The sequence below is a fragment of the Pelophylax lessonae genome, assembly GCF_965119305.1.
Source record: "Pelophylax lessonae genome assembly, chromosome: 8".
In the NCBI taxonomy this organism is placed as follows: domain Eukaryota; kingdom Metazoa; phylum Chordata; class Amphibia; order Anura; family Ranidae; genus Pelophylax; species Pelophylax lessonae.
Window position 1 is genome coordinate 266,105,659 of NC_138775.1, and position 19,480 is coordinate 266,125,138.

The 19,480-nt window shown below is 42.1% G+C and overlaps 1 protein-coding gene across 1 annotated transcript in view; it reads right to left on the reverse strand.

Annotated features, from left to right (window-relative positions):
• The window catches only part of LOC309561428 (serine/threonine-protein kinase TNNI3K), a 466,208-nt gene that overhangs the window by 363,757 nt on the left and 82,971 nt on the right, over positions 1 to 19,480 (reverse strand). The window contains exons 6-10 of the mRNA XM_082265332.1: positions 18,177 to 18,275; positions 12,145 to 12,283; positions 11,912 to 12,056; positions 5,119 to 5,223; positions 2,575 to 2,669 (exon numbers count right to left, since the gene is read on the reverse strand). Of these exons, the coding sequence (XP_082121458.1) occupies positions 2,575 to 2,669; positions 5,119 to 5,223; positions 11,912 to 12,056; positions 12,145 to 12,283; positions 18,177 to 18,275 (583 nt within the window). The remainder of the gene's footprint in view (positions 1 to 2,574; positions 2,670 to 5,118; positions 5,224 to 11,911; positions 12,057 to 12,144; positions 12,284 to 18,176; positions 18,276 to 19,480) is intronic.

Consider the following 19,480-nt stretch of genomic DNA (forward strand, 5'->3'; position numbering starts at 1 on the left):
TATGCAATGTATGATTGGACAACTGTTGAGGATAAAGTGGGTAGTGGAGGAATCCTGGATAGTTTCCAAATCTCAACAATGGGAGTAGTCCAAGTGAACAAGGCTGTACTCAGTGGCTGCCGGCTAGAGCAAGGAGAGGCTCTACATGGTAAGAAGAAACAAGAAAGAAGCGCCTACTGAGTGTAGCATACAAAGTTTAAATGGGGGTTAAAAGAAATTTTGCTCTCACAAAAGGTAAATGGTATGCCAGCATGGTGAATGAAATGGGTCATCTGCAGAGTCTCTGGTAACGGATGGATGCTGTTGAGAGGAGTAGGCTGATGGCTGTCAGCATCTATCAGTCGGGATAGCTGCTTCACGGCGCCCAGGTCTGTGCAGAGGCGCGGGTGACGTCACATCCGGCAGCTGAGAAGGCAGGAGAAGCGCGCGTTCAGAGCCTGATGAAGGCACACGCATGTAAAGGCAGAAGGTTTTTTTTATCGTAATGCATTCTATGCATTGAGATAAAAAAAAAAAAACCTTCTGTGTGCAAGAACCCCCCTCATACTTAACTGAGCCCCATCTCTATCCAGCGATGTTGCAGGAGTGTCTCGGCTGCCAGAGATTCTCCCTCCTCATTAGCTGAGACAGCAGTGCAGTGCCATTGGCTCCCGCTGCTGTCAATGAAAAACAGTGAGCCAATGAGGAGAGAGAGTGGGCGGGGCGAGTTGCAGTATCATGTCTGAATGGACACAGGGAGCTGTGGCTCGGATCAGGTCCCCCGATAGCAAGCTGCTTGCTGTGGGGGCACTCAACAGAAGGGAGGAGACAGGAGTGCCAAAGCGTGCAAAAACCACTACACAGAGCAGGTAAGTATAACATATTTGTTATTTTTAACCAAAAAAAAACAAAAAACTAGACTTTACAATAACTTTAAGCTTTAAAAATAAAACCTGGAAGCTGATAGGTTACTTTGCGCAGCTGAACCAGATTCTGTGTGCACCAGTTTTAGTAAATCTTCCCCATAGTCTAACTTAGGGTTGTCCAACATGAGGCCCAATATGGCTATAAATACGTCCCAACACAAAATCATAAACTTGCTTAAGAATATTGATTTTTTTTTGGGAGAATTTTTGGTAAAAATGCATTTTCAAAAAAAGTTTTTTAACTTGTATCTTCCCAAAGAAAAATCTCCCACTCTTCCCAATCACACCTTATTCATGTCATCAGTTTTTTGCAGCACCTAGATTTGTAAATGATAAATTATGCGTAAATGGTGCGTTTATTCAAAACTTATGTAATGTGTATCTAAACCTGCCAATACCATACCATATAATAAAGAAAAATGGTAATTAAATAAATAGTCCACCTATCATATATAAACATAAAATGTCCACATCCAGTGAAAAAATCCAAAGGAAAAAATCAAAACAATGTCCAAAAAAGGAGAAAAGGAATTTGTTGTGATCCAGCAATAAATGAAGAGGCTCTATGCACAGACACCTCTCCTCTACTAATAATTGTGCCAATGTGATCCTCTACTGTTGAACAAATAACCACCACCAGCCACCATTGAGTGAACTGGCCGCTATCCCTGTGGAAGTCACGTTAGAAGTGAAGCAAGACGTCGGTAGGGGCCAGTGACGCCATTTCCAGTGTCTCGGTGACCCTGAAGGTGGTGAGGAGGCAATCAGCCGAGTCTTTACCCTGTTTTAAAGATGTTTATAGTGTGAGTGTATAATTGTTATTTTAATAAAAAGCAGTACCTTATGCAATATTGCGCTACGAGCTTCTTTTTATATAGGTCAGGAAAAACTGAAACACAAGGAATGGATCCAGCTAGTCTCAGCAAGAGGATCTCTGGTGAGACTGATCGAATTAGGTGGAATTATAGAGAACTTGAAGACTCTATATACACTGATGAGCACCTTAAGAAATAAATGAGCATTGCTGCTACATCCATCCAACCATATATTGATGCGTTAGTTTATCAAAAACAGCATCAAATATTGCATTTGTTGTATGTTGCCTTGTTTTACTTTTATAATAAAAAAAAAAATATATAAAAAAAAAGATGTTTTATTATTCAGATAGGTACATTATCTATATCAGTGATCGTTCACCTGTGATTTTCACGACTTTTTCTGCTCATCAGCCTCTCCTTAGGCTCTGTGCACATATATACGAATTGGATACATTTAGAACCACATCCAGTTTGCATAACATGTGAATCAGACTGGCTTTCAATAGGGCCGGTTCACAAATATGTGGGCCGGTTGCGGTGCAAATTCAAAATGGGTCCTGTGTGTTTTATAGTCTGGTTCAAGTGCCATTTCAGTGTAAAATTCACACCTGAACTGCTGAATGGAAACGGCACTGGAATCTGCACCGAAACCTGACCCGCATGTATGTGAACCCAGCCCTATTGTTAGTGTATTTTATGTATGGCCCAAGACAATTCCTCTTCTTCTATTGTGGCCCAAGAAGATCAAAAGGTTGGACATCCCTGGTCTAACTGGTCCCTGTGGCTTGATGCAGTTTATTCACTCTCCTGCAATTCTTCCCTAATGCTCCTTGGAGCAGAGCTTGTCTTACCTGTATGGCCATCTCTACCCTGGTGATTGATGTTCAAGACATTTTGATCAAGAAGGAATTTTATAAGATCCAGATTCTTCCCATACGTGCAGGCACTGTTATAACCACAGAAAGACCATCAAGTTGTTAAGAAGTGAACATTTTAGAGGGCTCCACAAGACAAAGATTTTAAAGAAACATCATTGAGTTGCAAAAATATATATTTACAGAAACATACGGGACAGTTATTAGAACTGAAATATAGTATATTTTCCCAGCTTGCTATGTCTGCAGTTTTCTGTAAAATACAGCATACAATTCTGTATCTTACACAAGAAATATTAAGAGAGAAATTTTGTCCTTGGCATATAATATATGAAGAATCCAAAAAGAGAATATAGAAAATGTATTAACTGTGAATTTGAAGTGTTCTAGTTAGAGTAGAAGCAAAGGAAATGGCACAATAGATATCAAATATAAGCACTGTGTCCTTGTGTCACCAGTCAAGCTACTGTAGATTAAAGGGTAATTCAACATTCTTGAAAAAAAAAATAGCAAATAAAATATTATAATATAGTGTATACAAATTGCAACAGAAGTCATATTGTAATTTAATGTTATTAAAAAACACCTTTTCCTTTCAACCTTCAGTGCTGTCATTTTCTGTACAATGCAATATGGCAACCTGGAGGCATTCTGTACACAGGTGGTGTATAACCCCCCCCCCCCCCCCCCACCCCAAAAATGTTATTCGCTGCTTGTGTGATTGGCTTACTGATTTCCAAGAAGTCTACAAAGTCAGATTTTGGGCATTCCCTGCAACAAAATGTCATTTTTGGTGAAATACTCCTGAAGGGAAATTGCATCTTAAGCCCCGTACACACGCACAGATCGTCGTCATACAAACGTCGGCGGACGAAAGATCTGCCGATTGTACGCATGTTAGTATGGTGCCTCCGACAGCTGTCTGTACACAATCCGCGGACAAGAGTCTTTCTTGCAAACATGAAAATTTTTGTCTGCGGACACCAGAACGGACGATTGTTTGCCTGTCAGTACAGAAATCAGCCGACAGACCGCAGATTTGCAAGACTGGGCATGCTCAGAAAATAAAAAACACAGGGAAAGTTAACCATTACATGACATCACTTCTGCAGTCAGCTGAAGTCTGCGGACAAAATTCTTGTGCTGTCCTTGTGCTGTCTTTGCACTTTTCAACAGACACCGACATCCCGGGGAGAAAAGACGAACATTTGTATGACGACGATCTGTGCGTGTGTACGGGGCTTAACTTTCCTCATTAAAGCCTTGCAGGTGTAGCAGCTGATTGAGAATTATGAAATCATTCCCATATAGATTCACTTGGACATGGATACAGACAAAAAAAACAGATATTTTGTCAGGAGAAAAAAGGTCGGACTCTGCAACAAAGTTTGTTAAAATTCCTGCAATGTACATACATCACCCAGAGGGGAGTGTTTTTTTTTTTTCACAAGAACAGTGGAGTTCAATTTTAAAGCCTAATTCCATGTTTTAGTGATGTGACCGTTAACGAAGTATGTATTTATATTGGTATAATGTATCTATGACTGTCACTTTGTTATAACACATGCTTTTTATTTTCTGGATTATGTTGGAAATATTATTGCTCACATTGGGTTTAGTGAGACACCATTCCTTTCCTGATAAAACCAACTTATTCTGTGAAACATGTTGATGTCATAAAAAGCCATTCAAATCACTGTGCATTACATTATCAAGAAATCCATGTTGGAACATTACATTTAAATGGACAAGTGCCTTCTGAAGAATAAAGGAGTTGTAAAGTCAGAAGGTTTTTCCCTTGGCCGTCCGGCACTCTCCCTCCTGATTGGCTGAGACAAAGCAGCGGTGCCATTGGCTCCCACGGCTGTCATTCAAAGTCAGTCAGGCAATTAGGAGAGAGAGGGGGTGGGGCAGAACTGCAGCTCCGTGTCTGAAGCTGCTTGCTGTGGGGGCACTCGACTGAAGGGAGGAGCCAGGAGCTGCAAAAAGGGACCCGATAAGAGGAGGATCCAGGCTGCCCTGTGCAAAAACCAACTGCACAGAGGAGGTATGTATAATATGTTTGTTATTTTTTTTTACAATCACTTTAAGGTTTTCTATGTGGAACGGAATATATGTTTATGTATACACAACTGCTACACTATTTTTTTTAGGGCCTTGGGTCCATTATGTTTTAAAAAGTCTGGTGTCAATAAAAATGGGAATATTTTAAGATTGTGTTTCCATGTGGTACCGGTAACGTCCACTCAAGTCGTTTTTGTGACGTTTAGATAAGACAGACGTGGTACGTTTTTCTCTCCATATTATCTGGTTGTCAGACAAGGTGTTTGACAACCAGTCCAATTTTAACTTGACCTTCCTCTTTGGGGTTAGAAGTTATTTAAATGCTACTCAATGCTTATCTGTATATATTGTATCATAAGATGGAAATTTGCCAAAGAAGTAGTTTTTCACTTTATGCATACTTGTCAGCCAGTTTAAACTTTAATATGTAAAAGACATCAGCATGGGGACAATTACCTATGGAAGGCCGTTTCACTGAAAATATTTTCCTTGGTCAGGCTTTCCGTGCCAGACAGCTGAATTAACTCCTTTACAACTTCAAACTTTCCATTGTAACAGGCACTTGGAAAGAAAGAGAGAGAAAGAAAATGAGAGAGGGAAGGATTCAAAGAATGAAGGAGGCAATAAGGAAGCAAGAGACATAAAAGGAGGAGAGGAAGAGAAGGGAAGGGAAGGAAGGAAGCAAGAGAAAAGAAAGGCAGAGAGAAAGGGAAGAAAGCAAGAGAAAAGAAAGGAAGGGAAGAAGTAAGGAAGCAAGAGAAAAGAAAGGAATGGAAGAAGTAAGGAAGCAAGAGAAAAGAAAGGAAGACAGAAAGGGAAGGAAAGAAGCAAGAGGAAAGAAATAAAGCAAAAGAAACAGAGGAAGGAAGGAAGCAAAAGAAAAGAAAGAAGGAGAAGAAGGGAAGAAAGGAGGAGAGGAAGGAAGCAAGAGAAAAGAAAGGAAGAAAGGAATGGAAGGAAGGAAGCAAGTGAAAAGAAATAAAGCAAAAGGAAGAGAGGAAAGGAAAGGCAGGCAGCAAGGAAAAAAATGAAAGAATGAGAGGAAGGGAGGGAAGGAAGCAAGAGAAAAGAAAGGAAGAAAAAGGAAGAGAGAAAGGAAAGGAAGGAAGCAAGAAAAAAAAGAAAGAAAGAAAGGCAGAAAGGGAAGGGAAAAAGCAAAAGGAAAGAAATAAAGCAATGGAAGAGAGGAAGGAAGGAAGCAAGAGAAAAGAAAGGAAGAGAGGAAGGAAGGAAGCAAGAGAAGAGAAAAGAAAGGAGGAGAGGTAGGGAAGGAAGGAAGCAAGAGAGAAGAAAGGAAGAAAAAGGAAGCCAGGAAGGTAAGGAAGGAAGCAAGAGAAAAGAAAGGAAGAGGTGAAGAGAAAGAAGAAAGAAGGAGAAAAGAAAGGAAGAAAGAAAAGGGAAGGAAAGCAGCAAGAAAAAAAAGAAAAGAAGAAAGGAAGAGCAGGAAGGAAGGAAGCAAGAGAAAAGAAAGTAAGAAAAAGGAAGAGATGAAGGGAAGGAAGGCAGCAAGAGAAAAGAAAGGAAGAGGAGAAGGGAAGGAGGGAAACAAGCGAAAAGAAAGTAAGGGAAGGAATGAAGGAAGCAATAGAAATGAAAGGAAGAAAAGGAAGAGAGCAAGGGAAGGTAGGAAGAAAGAGTTAAGAAAGGATGAGAGGAAGGAAGGGAGGACTGAAGGAGGGATGGACAAAATAGAAGAAAGGAAGGGAAGGAAGGAAGCAAGAGAAAAGAAAGGAATAAAAAGGAAGAGAGGAAAGGAGGGAAGGCAGCAAGATAAGAGACAGGATGAGGAAGGAAGGAAGGAAGGAAGGAAGGAAGGAAGGAAGGAAGGAAGGAAGGAAGGAAGGAAGGAAGGAAGGAAGGAAGGAAGGAAGGAAGGAAGGAAGGAAGGAAGGAAGGAAGGAGGGAAGGAAGGAAGGAAGGGAAATGAAGAGATGAAGGGCAGGAAGGAAGGATAGAATAGAAGGGAGGAAGGAAAGGAGAAAGGAAAACAACAGAAAGAATGCAAAAGCTCCAGATGGAGTGAAACAGGATCAGGTGGAATAGTCTGTGCACTGGATATTTCAATAAAAGCATTTACAGTGCATACGGAAAGTATTGTGAAAGAAAATAGGGTGCGCTGCCGCTAACCATACAATTATGCAGCAGCACTGAAATGGGTAAAATACATGTGAAAAAAGGTATAGTGCACTCAACACAATCATAAATATTAAACATAAAACATCTGAGATGACCCAAATATTATGGTGATCTTCATACAGTTTGAAAAACCATATGTGAAAATTCTTTATGCAAAAACATATCATTTATAACAATCGTGAAAAAAATATATATATAAAGTCCGCCAATTGATCCAGATAACCTCAAATAGCCAAAGATCAAGCTTCCATCAATAGTGGATCCTCAAGCTTGCTAATCTTAAACCAATATGTGAGGGTAAAATAGAAGAAATAGCCTCTTACCAGATAACACTAAACAGTGAGCCTTATTGGTGAATAGGCACTTTCCACATGTGAACAAATGAAATCAAGTGAGGTGACACCTCGGTGGTAGTTCAAACTTCTTACCAGAAGTATGTAGAGGTAGGCATAAACCACTGTTGTTTATGCGGATGCACCAGATAGAGGGTATCCAATGGCGGCTTCAATGCGTGGGCTGAATGTTTCTCTACTCCACCATATCCGTGCTCCGGTCCCAGCTGAAGCCTGATAAAGGAGAAACGCGTCGGTGGGAGTAGCCACACCACGTGTACCGCACTGCAGGCGGTCACGTTCGGTACACTTGGAACCATTGTTTATGCCCAGTTCCTTCCATTTGCCATGTAAGTGTGTTTCTTTTTTAATAACTTTTTTTTAAAAGGATAATGCACTATCGGCACTTTATATCTTTTGTTATGGGGGAGCTACATTAGAGTACAGTATCGCCAGCCACATTGGTGAGTTGGATATGGTGGAGTGGAGAAACATTCAGCCCACGCATTGAAGCCGCCATTGGATACCCTCTATCTGGTGCACCCGTATAAACAACAGTGGTTTATGCCTTCCCTCTACATACTTCTGGTAAGAAGTTTGCACTACCACCGAGGTGTCACCTCACTTGATTTCATTTGTTCACATGTGGAAAGTGCCTATTCACCAATAAGGCTCACTGTTTAGTGTTATCTGGTAAGAGGCTATTTCTTTTATTTACCCCTCACATATCGGTCTAAGATTAGCAAGATTGAAGATCCACTATTGATGGAAGCTTGATCTTTGGCCATTTCAGATTATCTGGATCAATTGGCGGACTTTATATATATTTTTTCAAGATTGTTAGAAATTATATGTTTTTGCATAAAGAATTTTCACATATAGTTTTTCACACTGTATGAAGATCATCATAATATTTGGGTCATCTCAGATGTCATATGTTTAATATTTATGATTGTGTTGAGCGCACTATACCATTTTTCACATACGGAAAGTATTCACAGCGCTTTACATTTTCCACATTTTGTTATGTTATATAGCCTTTTTCCAAAATTGATTAAATTCATTATTTTCCTCAAAATTCTACAAACAATACCCCATAATGACAAGGTGACAGAAATTTGTTTGAAATCTTTGTAAATTTATTAAAAATAAAAAAAGTCATATGTGCATAAGTATTTACAGCCATAGAGCAATTCATTGTTGAAGCTCATTTGGCACCATTTACAGCCTCAAGTCTTTTTGAGTATGATGCTACAAGTTTGGCACACCTATTTTTGGGCAGTTTCTCCCATTCTTCTTTGCAGGACCTCTCAAGTTACATTAGGTTGGATGGGAAGAGCCAGTGCACAGCCATTTCACATCTCTCCAGAGATGTTCAATCAGGTTTAAGGCTGCGTTCACATCTTGGCGTTGCTATTTGCAGGTGTTTTTTAGGCATTTTTTCAGGCGTTTTTTTGGGCGTTTTTTCAGGTGTTTTTGTGCAGGCGTTTTTAGGTTGACAAGTGACCAATGGAAAAAAATAAAAATGCCTGTAATCTGCCCAAAAAGAAGCTCATGTACTTTTTTGAGCGTTGGACGTTTTGCTTAAAACGTCAAAATGCTCAGATGTGAACAGGGGCCATTGAAATGAATAGGATCTGTCTTGTTGGGCGTTTTTTGAGCTGATCCTAGAGCAGAAAAATGCCCCAAAAACGCCCCAAAACGCATACATGTGAACGTAGTCTTAGTCTGGGCTCTGGCTGGGCCACTCAAGAACATTCACAGAGTTGCCTTGTATTCACTCCCTTGTTATCTTGGCTGTGTGCTTAGGGTTGTTAGACTGGGGTGAAGGTTCATATTCCAACAGGACAAGGTCCAGAGCGCTCTGGAGCAGGTTTTCATCAAGGATGTCTCTGTACATTGCTGCATTCATCTTTCCCTCGTTCTTGACTTGTCTCCCAGTTCCTGCTGCTGAAATGTATTGGATTGGATTGCTGGATGTATTGGCCAGGTGATGAGAAGTGCCCTGCTTTCCTTCAGACATGACGCTTGCCATTCAGGCCAACTTTTGTTCAATTTTTGTTACATCAGACCAGAGAATTTTGTTTTTCAGGGTCTTAGAGTCCTTCTGGTGCCTTTTTGGAAAACTCCAGGCAGGCTGTCATGTGCCTTGTACTGAGGAGTGGCTTCCGTCTGGCCACTCTACCATACAGGCCTGATTGGTGGAGTGCTGCAGATAGGGTTGTTCTTCTGGAAGGTTCTCCTCTCTCCACAGAGAAATGCTGGAGCTCTGTCAGAGTAACCATCGGGTTCTTGGTCACTTCCCTGACTAAGGCCCTTCTCCCTCGATTGCTCAGTTTGGCCAGGCAGTCCACTCTAGGAAGATTCCTGGGTGTTCAAAAACATCTTCCATTTACAGATGATGGAGGCCACTGTGCTCATTGGGACCTTCAATGCTGCACACACTTTTATGCACCCTTCTCCAGATCTGTGCCTCGATCCAATCCTGTCTTGGAGATCTACAGACAGCTCCTTGGAATTCATGGCTTGATTTGTGCTCTGACATGCAATGTTAACTGTGGGACCTTATATAGACAGGTGCAGGGCCGCTGATAGGGCAGTACAACCAGCCCTGTTGTACCGGGCCCGGGCTCCATCAGCTCTACAAGGGGCCCGGGCAGCATCACAGTTAATTTCTGCATGTTCAAAAAAAAAAATCGTTTTTTCTAAACCTTTTCCTAATTTGTAATTTCTTGGAGTGTAATTACATTTTCCTGGGCCCTATAATGACAGCAGAAGGGCCCAGGAGGTGAGTGCAGTAGCGGGACTTTTTTTCCATTTTCGGGTCGCATGTATACATGGGATTTAGTTCCATGGTGATTTGCTGCCATATAGTCCTGGCTGCTGCTGTCCACTGCCTTGCCTGGCGGAGGGATACAATAATTCTCTGCTTAGCCCCGCCTCCCCTTACTCAAGTGCAGAGTGTGATCATGTACAGAGGCAGATTGCTCAGCAGCTGACAGGGAACAGCAGGAGGACAGCGTGGCTGGATTGGACACAGTGAGTGAAGAACAGAAGATAGAGTCCTCACTGTGTCCTATGATCTCAGCATAAAAATCACACAGGCTACAGGTGCCCTGTCACATTGTCACATGAATGCTGGGGATGCTGACTTTAAGCTATGACTGTAGTGAGTGTTACTGCATAACAAAGTCAGCATCCCCAGCATCCATATGACACTGTGACAGGGCACCTGTAGTCTGTGTGATTTTCATGCTGGTGATCATAGGACACAGTGAGATGCTACTTTAAACTTGTGTTTGGGGGACAGTAAACATGTGCAGTCAAACCACTCCCCTTTAACCTCTTCCCGCCCATCGATGTGTTCTGTCAGAATAGCGCTACCTATCAGATTCTGCTAGCAGAAGTGGCATTCGGAAAGAACAACTTACTGCGCATGCACCATGTGTTCCAACATGGCGACTATGCGTTCCAATAGGTTTCCTAATGTGACAGAACACCAAGCAGCAGCGGACATCTTCTTACACCCACGCAAGTCTTGAATTTTACATTTATTTTAGCAGTAAACTAACCTTATATACTGAAATAGACTATTTCACCGCAACCGAGTGGAACAGTCTATTTCACTATAGAATCAGTTTGTCGCTGAGCAGTGCGGGGTGTACCAAGGTGGCCGTCACCACATTGGCCGCAGGTTTCTCGCTATATTTACTAGAATACAATAATAATACAAATGTAATACTGTGAATTATTCTATAAGGTCAGTTTACTGATAAAATAAATGTAAAATTGAAGACTGGCGTGGGTGTAAGAAGATGTCCGCTGCTGCTTCGTGTTCTATCACATTAGGAAAGCTATTGGTACGCATAGCAGCCATGTTGGAATGCATGACGCATGCGCAGTAAGTTCTCGTCTGTATATTACTTCCGGTAGCAGAATCTGATAGGTAGCGCTATTCTGACAGAACACCGGCACGTCCCTGGATTGGAAGGGTGATATCATGGTCATCCCTGCAGCATGATAGCCCCAGCAACTTTGCACAAAGTAACATAAATAATAAAATAAAATGTAAAACCTTTTTAAAGCCCCCATTCCCCCTTGCTCATGCGTAATTGCAAACATGCATGTTGGTCCCGCACATATACGTAAACGGTGACAAACCTGCATTTTGTTTTGAGGCAGGGCCAGGGATGGGGTTGAAGGGGGCCCCATCAGGTAGGCTGTACGGGGCCCCATCATTCCTAACAGCAGCCCTGGACAGGTGTGTGCCTTTCAAAATCATGTCCAATCAACTGAATTTACCCTGAAATTGGACTCCAATAAAGTGTCACGGCAAAGGCTGTGAATACTGATGTACATGTGATTTTTTTGGTTTTTATATTTTTAATAAATTTGCAAAGATTTCAAACAAACTTATTTCATGTTGTCATTATGGAGTATTATATGTAGAATGTTGGAAAATGAGGAAAACTATTAATTGAAACAATTTTGGAATAAGGCTGTAACAAACAAAATGTGGAAAAAGTGAAGCGCCGTGAATACTTTCTGGATGAACTGTACAATGCTTTAAAATGGAGAGTGGATTCCTTTTTTTCTCGTTTGTCTTTTGCAGTGCAATTAAAAAAAAGGACTTCCAAAGAACTTCAAAAGAAAGAGTACTAAAATGAAAGGGAGGAATGGAAGGTGGGAAAGGAACGAGGGAGGGAGGAAGGAAAAGAGAAGAAAGTGGTACGAAAGGAAGGAGTTCTAAAAAGGTTCATTAGTTAGATGAGCTCACTTACAGGTGTAGGGGTGTGTCACCATATATATTCACAACATGAGGCTGAACATCTGCATTATCCTGCAGAAGATATTTGACAATTTCATGGTGTCCAAACCGGGAGCAGAAGTGCAATGGGACATGATCCTCATTATCTTGGGCATTGACTAGAAGATAAATCCATGTAAACATGACATGCAACATCCAGTAATGCAGATTATCATATGAACATTGGATCATACAGTCCACACTCACTGTCTGCTTTGGTGCCCTCTTCCAACAGTAGTTTTGTGATTGTTAAGTAGCCTTTGGCAGAAGCCAGGTGTAGAGGTCTGTCCCCCACCTCTCCACACATGTTAACATCAGCTCCAAACTTTAGTAGCAAGTGGGTGACCTAAGGTAGAGGAACTAAAATAGTTTAGCAGTCTGAATAAATATTAGACAAATGGGCAAATATATGGTACAAACTAAAGCCCCGTACACACGCAGCGATTGTTGGCCGACCGATCGGACGTCTTTTGTCCAGTGTTGTTGTGTCGGTTGAAATGTGCTCTAGACTGCACACGAATTTTGTCGGCCAACAACAACCAACTGCAGAAGTGATGTCATGTTCTGGTCTACTTTTCGTGTGTTTTTTCTTCACTGAGCATGCCCAGTCTTGATCATCTGATTTTTGTCGGCCGAAATCTGTACTGACTGAGGAACAATCAGCCGTTCTGCTGACGGCCAACAAAAATTCTATAGCCTGCACACCAGATTTTGTTCGGCCGAAAAGTCGCAGTCGGTTGTCGGAAGCATCATACTAACAAGCCGATAATCGGCCGATCGGGCGGCGGCGGCCGAAAATTCACGGCCAACAATCGGTACGTGTGTACGGGCCTTAAGCACCCAAATTATTTTTCTGTCTGTTCTAGCTCACTTGCTTAAAGCATATCTAAACTCAGAAACAGAAAGTTAATAAATTGCAGCTTGTAAGTTCATAGATGTGGTGGCTGCATTAGTTTAATAAGGCCTTTTCCCCTTTATTTTCCCCTAGCAATCCTATAAACAACACACTTTCTGTTTCTGGGTGTCTATGCTAAATCCTCAACTGTATTTATGAAGGGAGCAAAAGTTTTCTTCAAACCTGTCTGCTTTTGATCATCTCCAATATATGAGCAGTGGAGGAACTAGTAGTTTACAGAAAACTCACCGTAAGTGACAAGGACAAGAATACCACATCTCTGAAAAAGATTAACCGTGTTCTGTGCTTACTGAAAATTAGCTTAGCCTGAAAAAATGAAAACTAATGCAGGGTCCACATCTATGACCTGGAAAGTTGCAATACAGTATCTCACAAAAATGAGTACACCTTCACATTTTTGTAAATATTTTATTATATCTTTTCATGTGACAACACTGAAGAAATTACACTTTGCTACAATGTAAAGTAGTGAGTGTACAGCTTGTATAACAGTGTAAATGTGATGTCCCCTTTAAAATAACCCAACACACAGCCATTAATATTGAAACCACTGGCAACAAAAGTGTGTACACCCCTAACTGAAAATGTCCAAATTGGGCCCAATTAGCCATTTTTCCTCCCCGGTGTCATGTGACTCGTTAGTGTTACAAAGTCTCAGGTGTGAATGGGGAGCAGGTGTGTTAAATTTGATGTTATCGATCTCACTCTCTCAACATGGCACCTCATGGCAAAGAACTCTCTGACGATCTGATAATAAAAATTGTTGCTCTACATAAAGATAGCCTATAAGATGATTGCCAAGACCCTGAAACTGAGCTGCAGCATGGTGGCCAAGACCACACAGCGGTTTAAGAGGACAGGTTCCACTCAGAACAGACCTCACTATGGTCGACCAAAGGAGTTAATGCATGTGTTCAGCGTCATAGCCAGAGGATGTCTTTGGGAAATAAACGTATGAGTGCTGCCAGCATTGCTGCAGAGGTTGAAGGGATGGGGGGTCAGCCTGTCAGTGCTCAGACCAAACACCGCTCACTGCATCAAATTGGTCTGCATGACTGTCGGCCCAGAAGGGAGCCTCTTCTAAAGATGATACATAAGAAAGCCCGCAAACAGCTTGTTGAAGATAAGCAGACTAAGGACATGCATTACTGGAACCGTGTCCTGTGGTCTCATGAGACTAAGATAAACTTATTTGGTTCAGATGGTGTCAAGCATGTGTGGCGGCAACCAGGTGAGGAGTACAAAGACAAGTGTGTCTTGCCTACAGTCAAGCATTATGGTGGTAGTGTCATGGTCTGGGGCTGCATGAGTGCTGCCGCCACTGGGGAGCTACAGTTCATTGGGGGAACCATGAATGCCAATATGTACTTTGACATACTGAAGCAGAGCATGATCCCCTCCCTTCAGAGACTGGGCCGCAGGGCAGTATTCCAACATGATAATGACCCCAAACACACCTCCAAGATGACCACTGCCTTGCTAAAGAAGCTGAGGGTAAAGGTGATGGACTGGCCAAGCATGTCCCCTAAACCCTATTGAGCATCTGTGGGACATCCTCAAATGGAAGGTGGAGGAGTACAAGGTCTCTAACATCCACCAGCTCCGTGATGTCATCATGGAGGAGTGGAAGAGGACTCCAGTGGCAACCTGTGAAGCTCTGGTGAACTCCATGTCCAAGAGGGTTAAGGCAGTGCTGGAAAATAATGGTGGCCACACAAAATAGTGACAATTTGGACATTTTAGCAGTTTAGACATTAATGGCTGTGTGTTGAGTTATTTTGAGGGGACAGCAAATTTACACTGTTATACAAGCTGTACACTCACTACTTACCTAGTTAAGTACCTACCTAGTTATTCTCTTAAATAATTTGGCGTCAATAGGAGCCGCGTTGTGTCCTTGCCCACCCTCTGGTATTGATCGCATTAAAAGGCTTATCAGGAGAACTAAACACAAAGAGACAACCACCTCCCAAATGCATTGCTCAATGAGCCAAGCCCACAAAAAGAAAGTAGCTACTCTCACTGGCAGCATGGTACTTGGAATTGTATCATGTCTCAGAGAAGGACCAGTGGATAACTGAACCAGCTCTACAAGACTACTTTAGCTATATGTGAGTGCAATAAAAAAAGTTATCAGTTTGAATGTTACCATTTATTGGCTAACTTAAGTTAATAAAGATGCAAGTTTCAGGATCTGTTAGGCCCCCTTCCACAGTCTTCATATAATTTATTGTATGAAGCCTGAAGAAGACACCTAACGGTTTACAAAAGCTTGCATCTTCAATAACTTATGTAGCACGCTCCAGTGTAGAGTGCTAGTGTAAATAGTTTTTTTTTTTATAGTGTAGGTAAATTTGAGTTTGCTGACAGCCAAGCCTGTGTTGAATCTGGGTCAGGGTGAGTGATCCAGGGAGGCTGGATGACTCATCAGGCAGCACCTCTGGCATCTCCCACTACGAGCTGGGACCTTGTACAAGCTTCCTAAAGAATGGGAGGAAGATTATGAAGAGCTGCCTGGAGTATTGATGAGGGCCCCAACCAAATGAGCAGGCAGGGGGAGGGCACCTCTTACATACTTTGAGTCCCGCCAGCAGGGGGTAGTCAGTGTAAAATGGAGATGGAGTGCTAAGGAGGCTGTCAGTGGCCCTGGAGGGTAGTCCCCTAGTCTGGGGGTGACCTTGGGCCTAGGGCTCAGGTGCTGGAAGGATCCTCTAACAACGCATAGAGGAGTCCTGTCCAGAGGCACGAGAGCAAGAGTGAGAACAGCAGGAGCCAGGTAGCACATTGGAAGATCTCCAGAAGAAGTCAGCTGGGTGGCTGGTGAGTGTGACAGTCGGAGAGGACTGTGGGAAGTAGCAACGAGGGCTAGTGAGGGAGACAGCTGCAGCCAAGCGGGCTGGCAGTGCCTGAAGAGGTGGTGCTGGAATCAGTAGTCACAGGAATGTAGCTGGACACTGGGTTTTCTCTACATAACCAAAGGGGTCCGCAGCCCCTGCCTATAAAGGGCTTCTACTTAATCTGACCAAGTGCCTTTCTGTCAGATTCATCAAATAGTGTTCCAGCTGAGTCTGTGTCCTTTTTCTGCAAGCGAGTGCGGAAGGAAGAGAGAGGAGTGAATATAGACTGTAAATAGCTAAGTTGTCCCAGAAAAGTTCTACAGACAAGTGGGCATCCCATAATTTTCCCTCTTCCCCATCCAAGTTTTATCCCCTCAATAAAGCATAAAAACAAGCACTGGACTGTTCCTTGACTCTGGGATACTGTGAAGATTTGGTGTGCCTGGCTGTGCAGGGTGGGGGATCCCTATTCACCAACGGCACTTACGTTGGGTGTGCTGCACTTACATTAGCAAAAAAGTCTTGTATTGCACTTACATATAGCTAAGAACGTGGTTGGTTTGTAAAGAGCCTGGAGCAGGGAGGCAGTCTAGTTGACTTGGCTATCCACTGTTTCCTCTCTGTTAGTTCCAGGACAGGGATACAATCCCATGTACCATGCTCAAACGTCAAACTTTCTTCATTAATCAATGGTTTACATGGGACAGGCCTCCATTACCACTTTTGTTTTTTGTAACAATAAATGTTTTTGTTGATAATATGCTACGCATGGGTGCCCTCTCTCTTTATGTTTCACTATCCTTCTAATTAGGGCTCCAAACATATACTAAGCCAGTGTTTCTCAACTTTTTTCAGTTAAGGCACCCTTTAAAATTATGCACAATATCAACGTGTCCCATTCTTTTTTGAAATCAGAAAGAATGTTTATTGAAAACTTTAACATACAATTCCAGAGCACTCAACAGTAAAAGCAGACAATTTGCATAAACAACTTCATCCATAGTGCAGCTATAAAGTTATACATTCACATAATACAGTACTAATATCAATAAAGCATCTGCTTTGCCATGGAGTACAAATACCATTAGATTAAATGGTGTTGTGCAAATCAAACACAGTCAGGTAAATTACTGAATTATTTTAGTTATTAAATCTAGAGGACTAAGACCTGGGGTATAAAGGCAAGGGATACATGCTTTTTCAACTTTCCCCCGGCAACCTCTATGCTGGTAAATATATTTTTCCAAACAAAGTGTGTCTCCCATATGAATTCAGTATGCGTAGGTGGATCTTCTGCGGATTTCCATTGGGATCGGAGCATTCTTTGAACTTGGAACATAACCCTCTAAATTGCCTCCCTGTTAAATATTTGTAGTTGTATTGAGTCTAAGATATCCAAGATACAGTACTTGGGATCGAGGTACCTCCTTTTTAAGGTTGGTTTCACACGGATGGTCCAATTAGGTCCCCCTTTCAGTTTTTTAGGCGGACCTGTTCGGACCAGCCATTGCCCTCTATGGAGCAGATGTCCGCTGACAACCGGGGGCACCCGATTTTTGTCCACTAAAAACAGACAGATGGGGGATCCATTCCCCATCCATCTGGTGGATCGGATGACAGATGGAAACAAACAGGCTGTAGGTTTCCATCTTAAAACCCCTATAGAGTACAATGGGGCTGTGTCTGTGTCCACTCTGCATAGCGGAGCAGACACAAACCTGTCACCCACCTGCTCAGTGAGGATTAACAAAAACCTAAACTATAGTTTTACATAATGCAGCAGCATCCGTACTCGTAGGACACCCGGTATCAGAGGTGATTTTATTTTTACATAGAAAATATACCTTTGTACACGGATAATGACAAGTATTCCAGCATTTTTCCCTCACTTTCTCTTCCTCACATAGCTAAGCTGACCCCAATATTGATGGAGAGGGGAAACAATGATGCTGTGCAGGTGCCTGATATGCTCCTTATGAACCAGTGATGCCATCAGTTGTTGGGATGTCAGTGGCTAGCTAGAACAGTGGCCAAGGTTGTAATGCTGCACAATAAAAACCTGTGTCTTTGTGTAACAAGAAAAGACTTGATCCACCTGCCAGCTTGTTAACAAATTCTGGGTAATTTGGGGCAATATTTAGGCATTTTGCCAGGGTACCCCTGAAAAACCCAGATGGCACCCTGGTTGAGAGAGGAGCAATACCAATGCCACAGTGATACACATAGAAACACTGAGCATAATTCATATTGGTTCACCTTTGGGCCACCATTCTATATCATGGATAATTGAAGTATTTTTACATGAACTAGAAAATGGACCATAACTTCTATTATTTTAAATATATACATGGTGTATTACTTCTGAAAGCATGGAAGCTGTTCCACATAACAGGATATTTCTCAGAAATTACATTTTATGGATTTGTGACCTGTTTGGAGATAACTTTATCACAAATCTTTCTTTGAATTAACTCGGTATATCTCACCTGCTCATGACCGCTGTATGCTGCGATGTGTAGCGGAGTGAAGAAGACAGCGTCCTGAACATTGACATAGGCTCCATGTTGCAGTAAAATGTCCACAGCCTAAGCAAAGAATAGACATGACATGTGACAAAGACATGACACAGAGACAATGACATGAACACATCGGCAGTCAGGCTTGGTGTGAGATGGACAATGGATGGATAGGGTTGATTTAAAGGAAATGTGTTTGTCCTTGGGCAAAACTAAATGATCAGAAGCTATACACTGTGATCACTGCGTGAAATACGCCAATAACAGGGGAAGAAAAAAAAAAACAAAATGTGTAATTTAACACGAACCTACTATTTGCACCCTCAGCTATAAGGAATGGAGACACCAGTTGTGTTCTTTACTGTGCCTTAAAACAGCACGAATGTTCAATAATTGCCTTTTAATTCTGCTCCCCAAGGCTATAGTCAGCTACCATCTTTCAATTTTATGCTGCTAGATTAGGCCCTCTTCGTGAATGGAAGATATAGACATTACAGTGTATGTGAGCCTGAAGGCAAGATGTAACTACAGATCATTGGGCCCCATAACAAAATATTGATGGGGCAACCAGACAATCTCCCTACTGTCATTGATCTTAGCATAAAGCATGCCTTTACTCAAAGTCACGTAGCAGGAGAGCTGTCGGCATATTTAGTACAACACTAAGGACCAGGGAAGTGGACAGAAGCTGTCAAGGAAGAGGGGGGCATTGGTGAAGAGAAATAAAGTATCAGTCCAGGCTAAACCTAACTAACCCTAAACCTGCTCTATGCCACATTCTAAACCTAATCTATCTAACCCTGTAAAGAAAAAATCACTGTACTTATCTATTCTGCAGCTGATCCAGTCCGGTCCCAGCATCAGCTGTCGGTGGCAGCTTCAGCATGGAGGCAGGTGCAGGAGAGGCATCCGACAATGAAAGCCCCATAGTAAGTCTATGGGTAACATAGCTTCCTATTCATTTCACAGCCGTTGTTGGTCCTCTCCTGCACATACGTTCCGCTGCTGGAGACCAGACTGGATCGGGTGCAGAATAGGTAAGTACAGCAAATTTTACTATACAGGGTTAGATAGATTAGGTTTAGAATGTGTCACAGAGCAGGTTTACCATTAAAGAGGTAGTAAACTCTGTATTTTTATTTTTACCTACAGGTAAGTGTAAAATAAAGCTTACCTGTAGGTTAAATGAATATCTCCTAAACATGCACTGTTTAGGAAATATTCTAGGGACTAGAACACAACCACACCACAAAGTCCTACAAGGTATAAAAAAA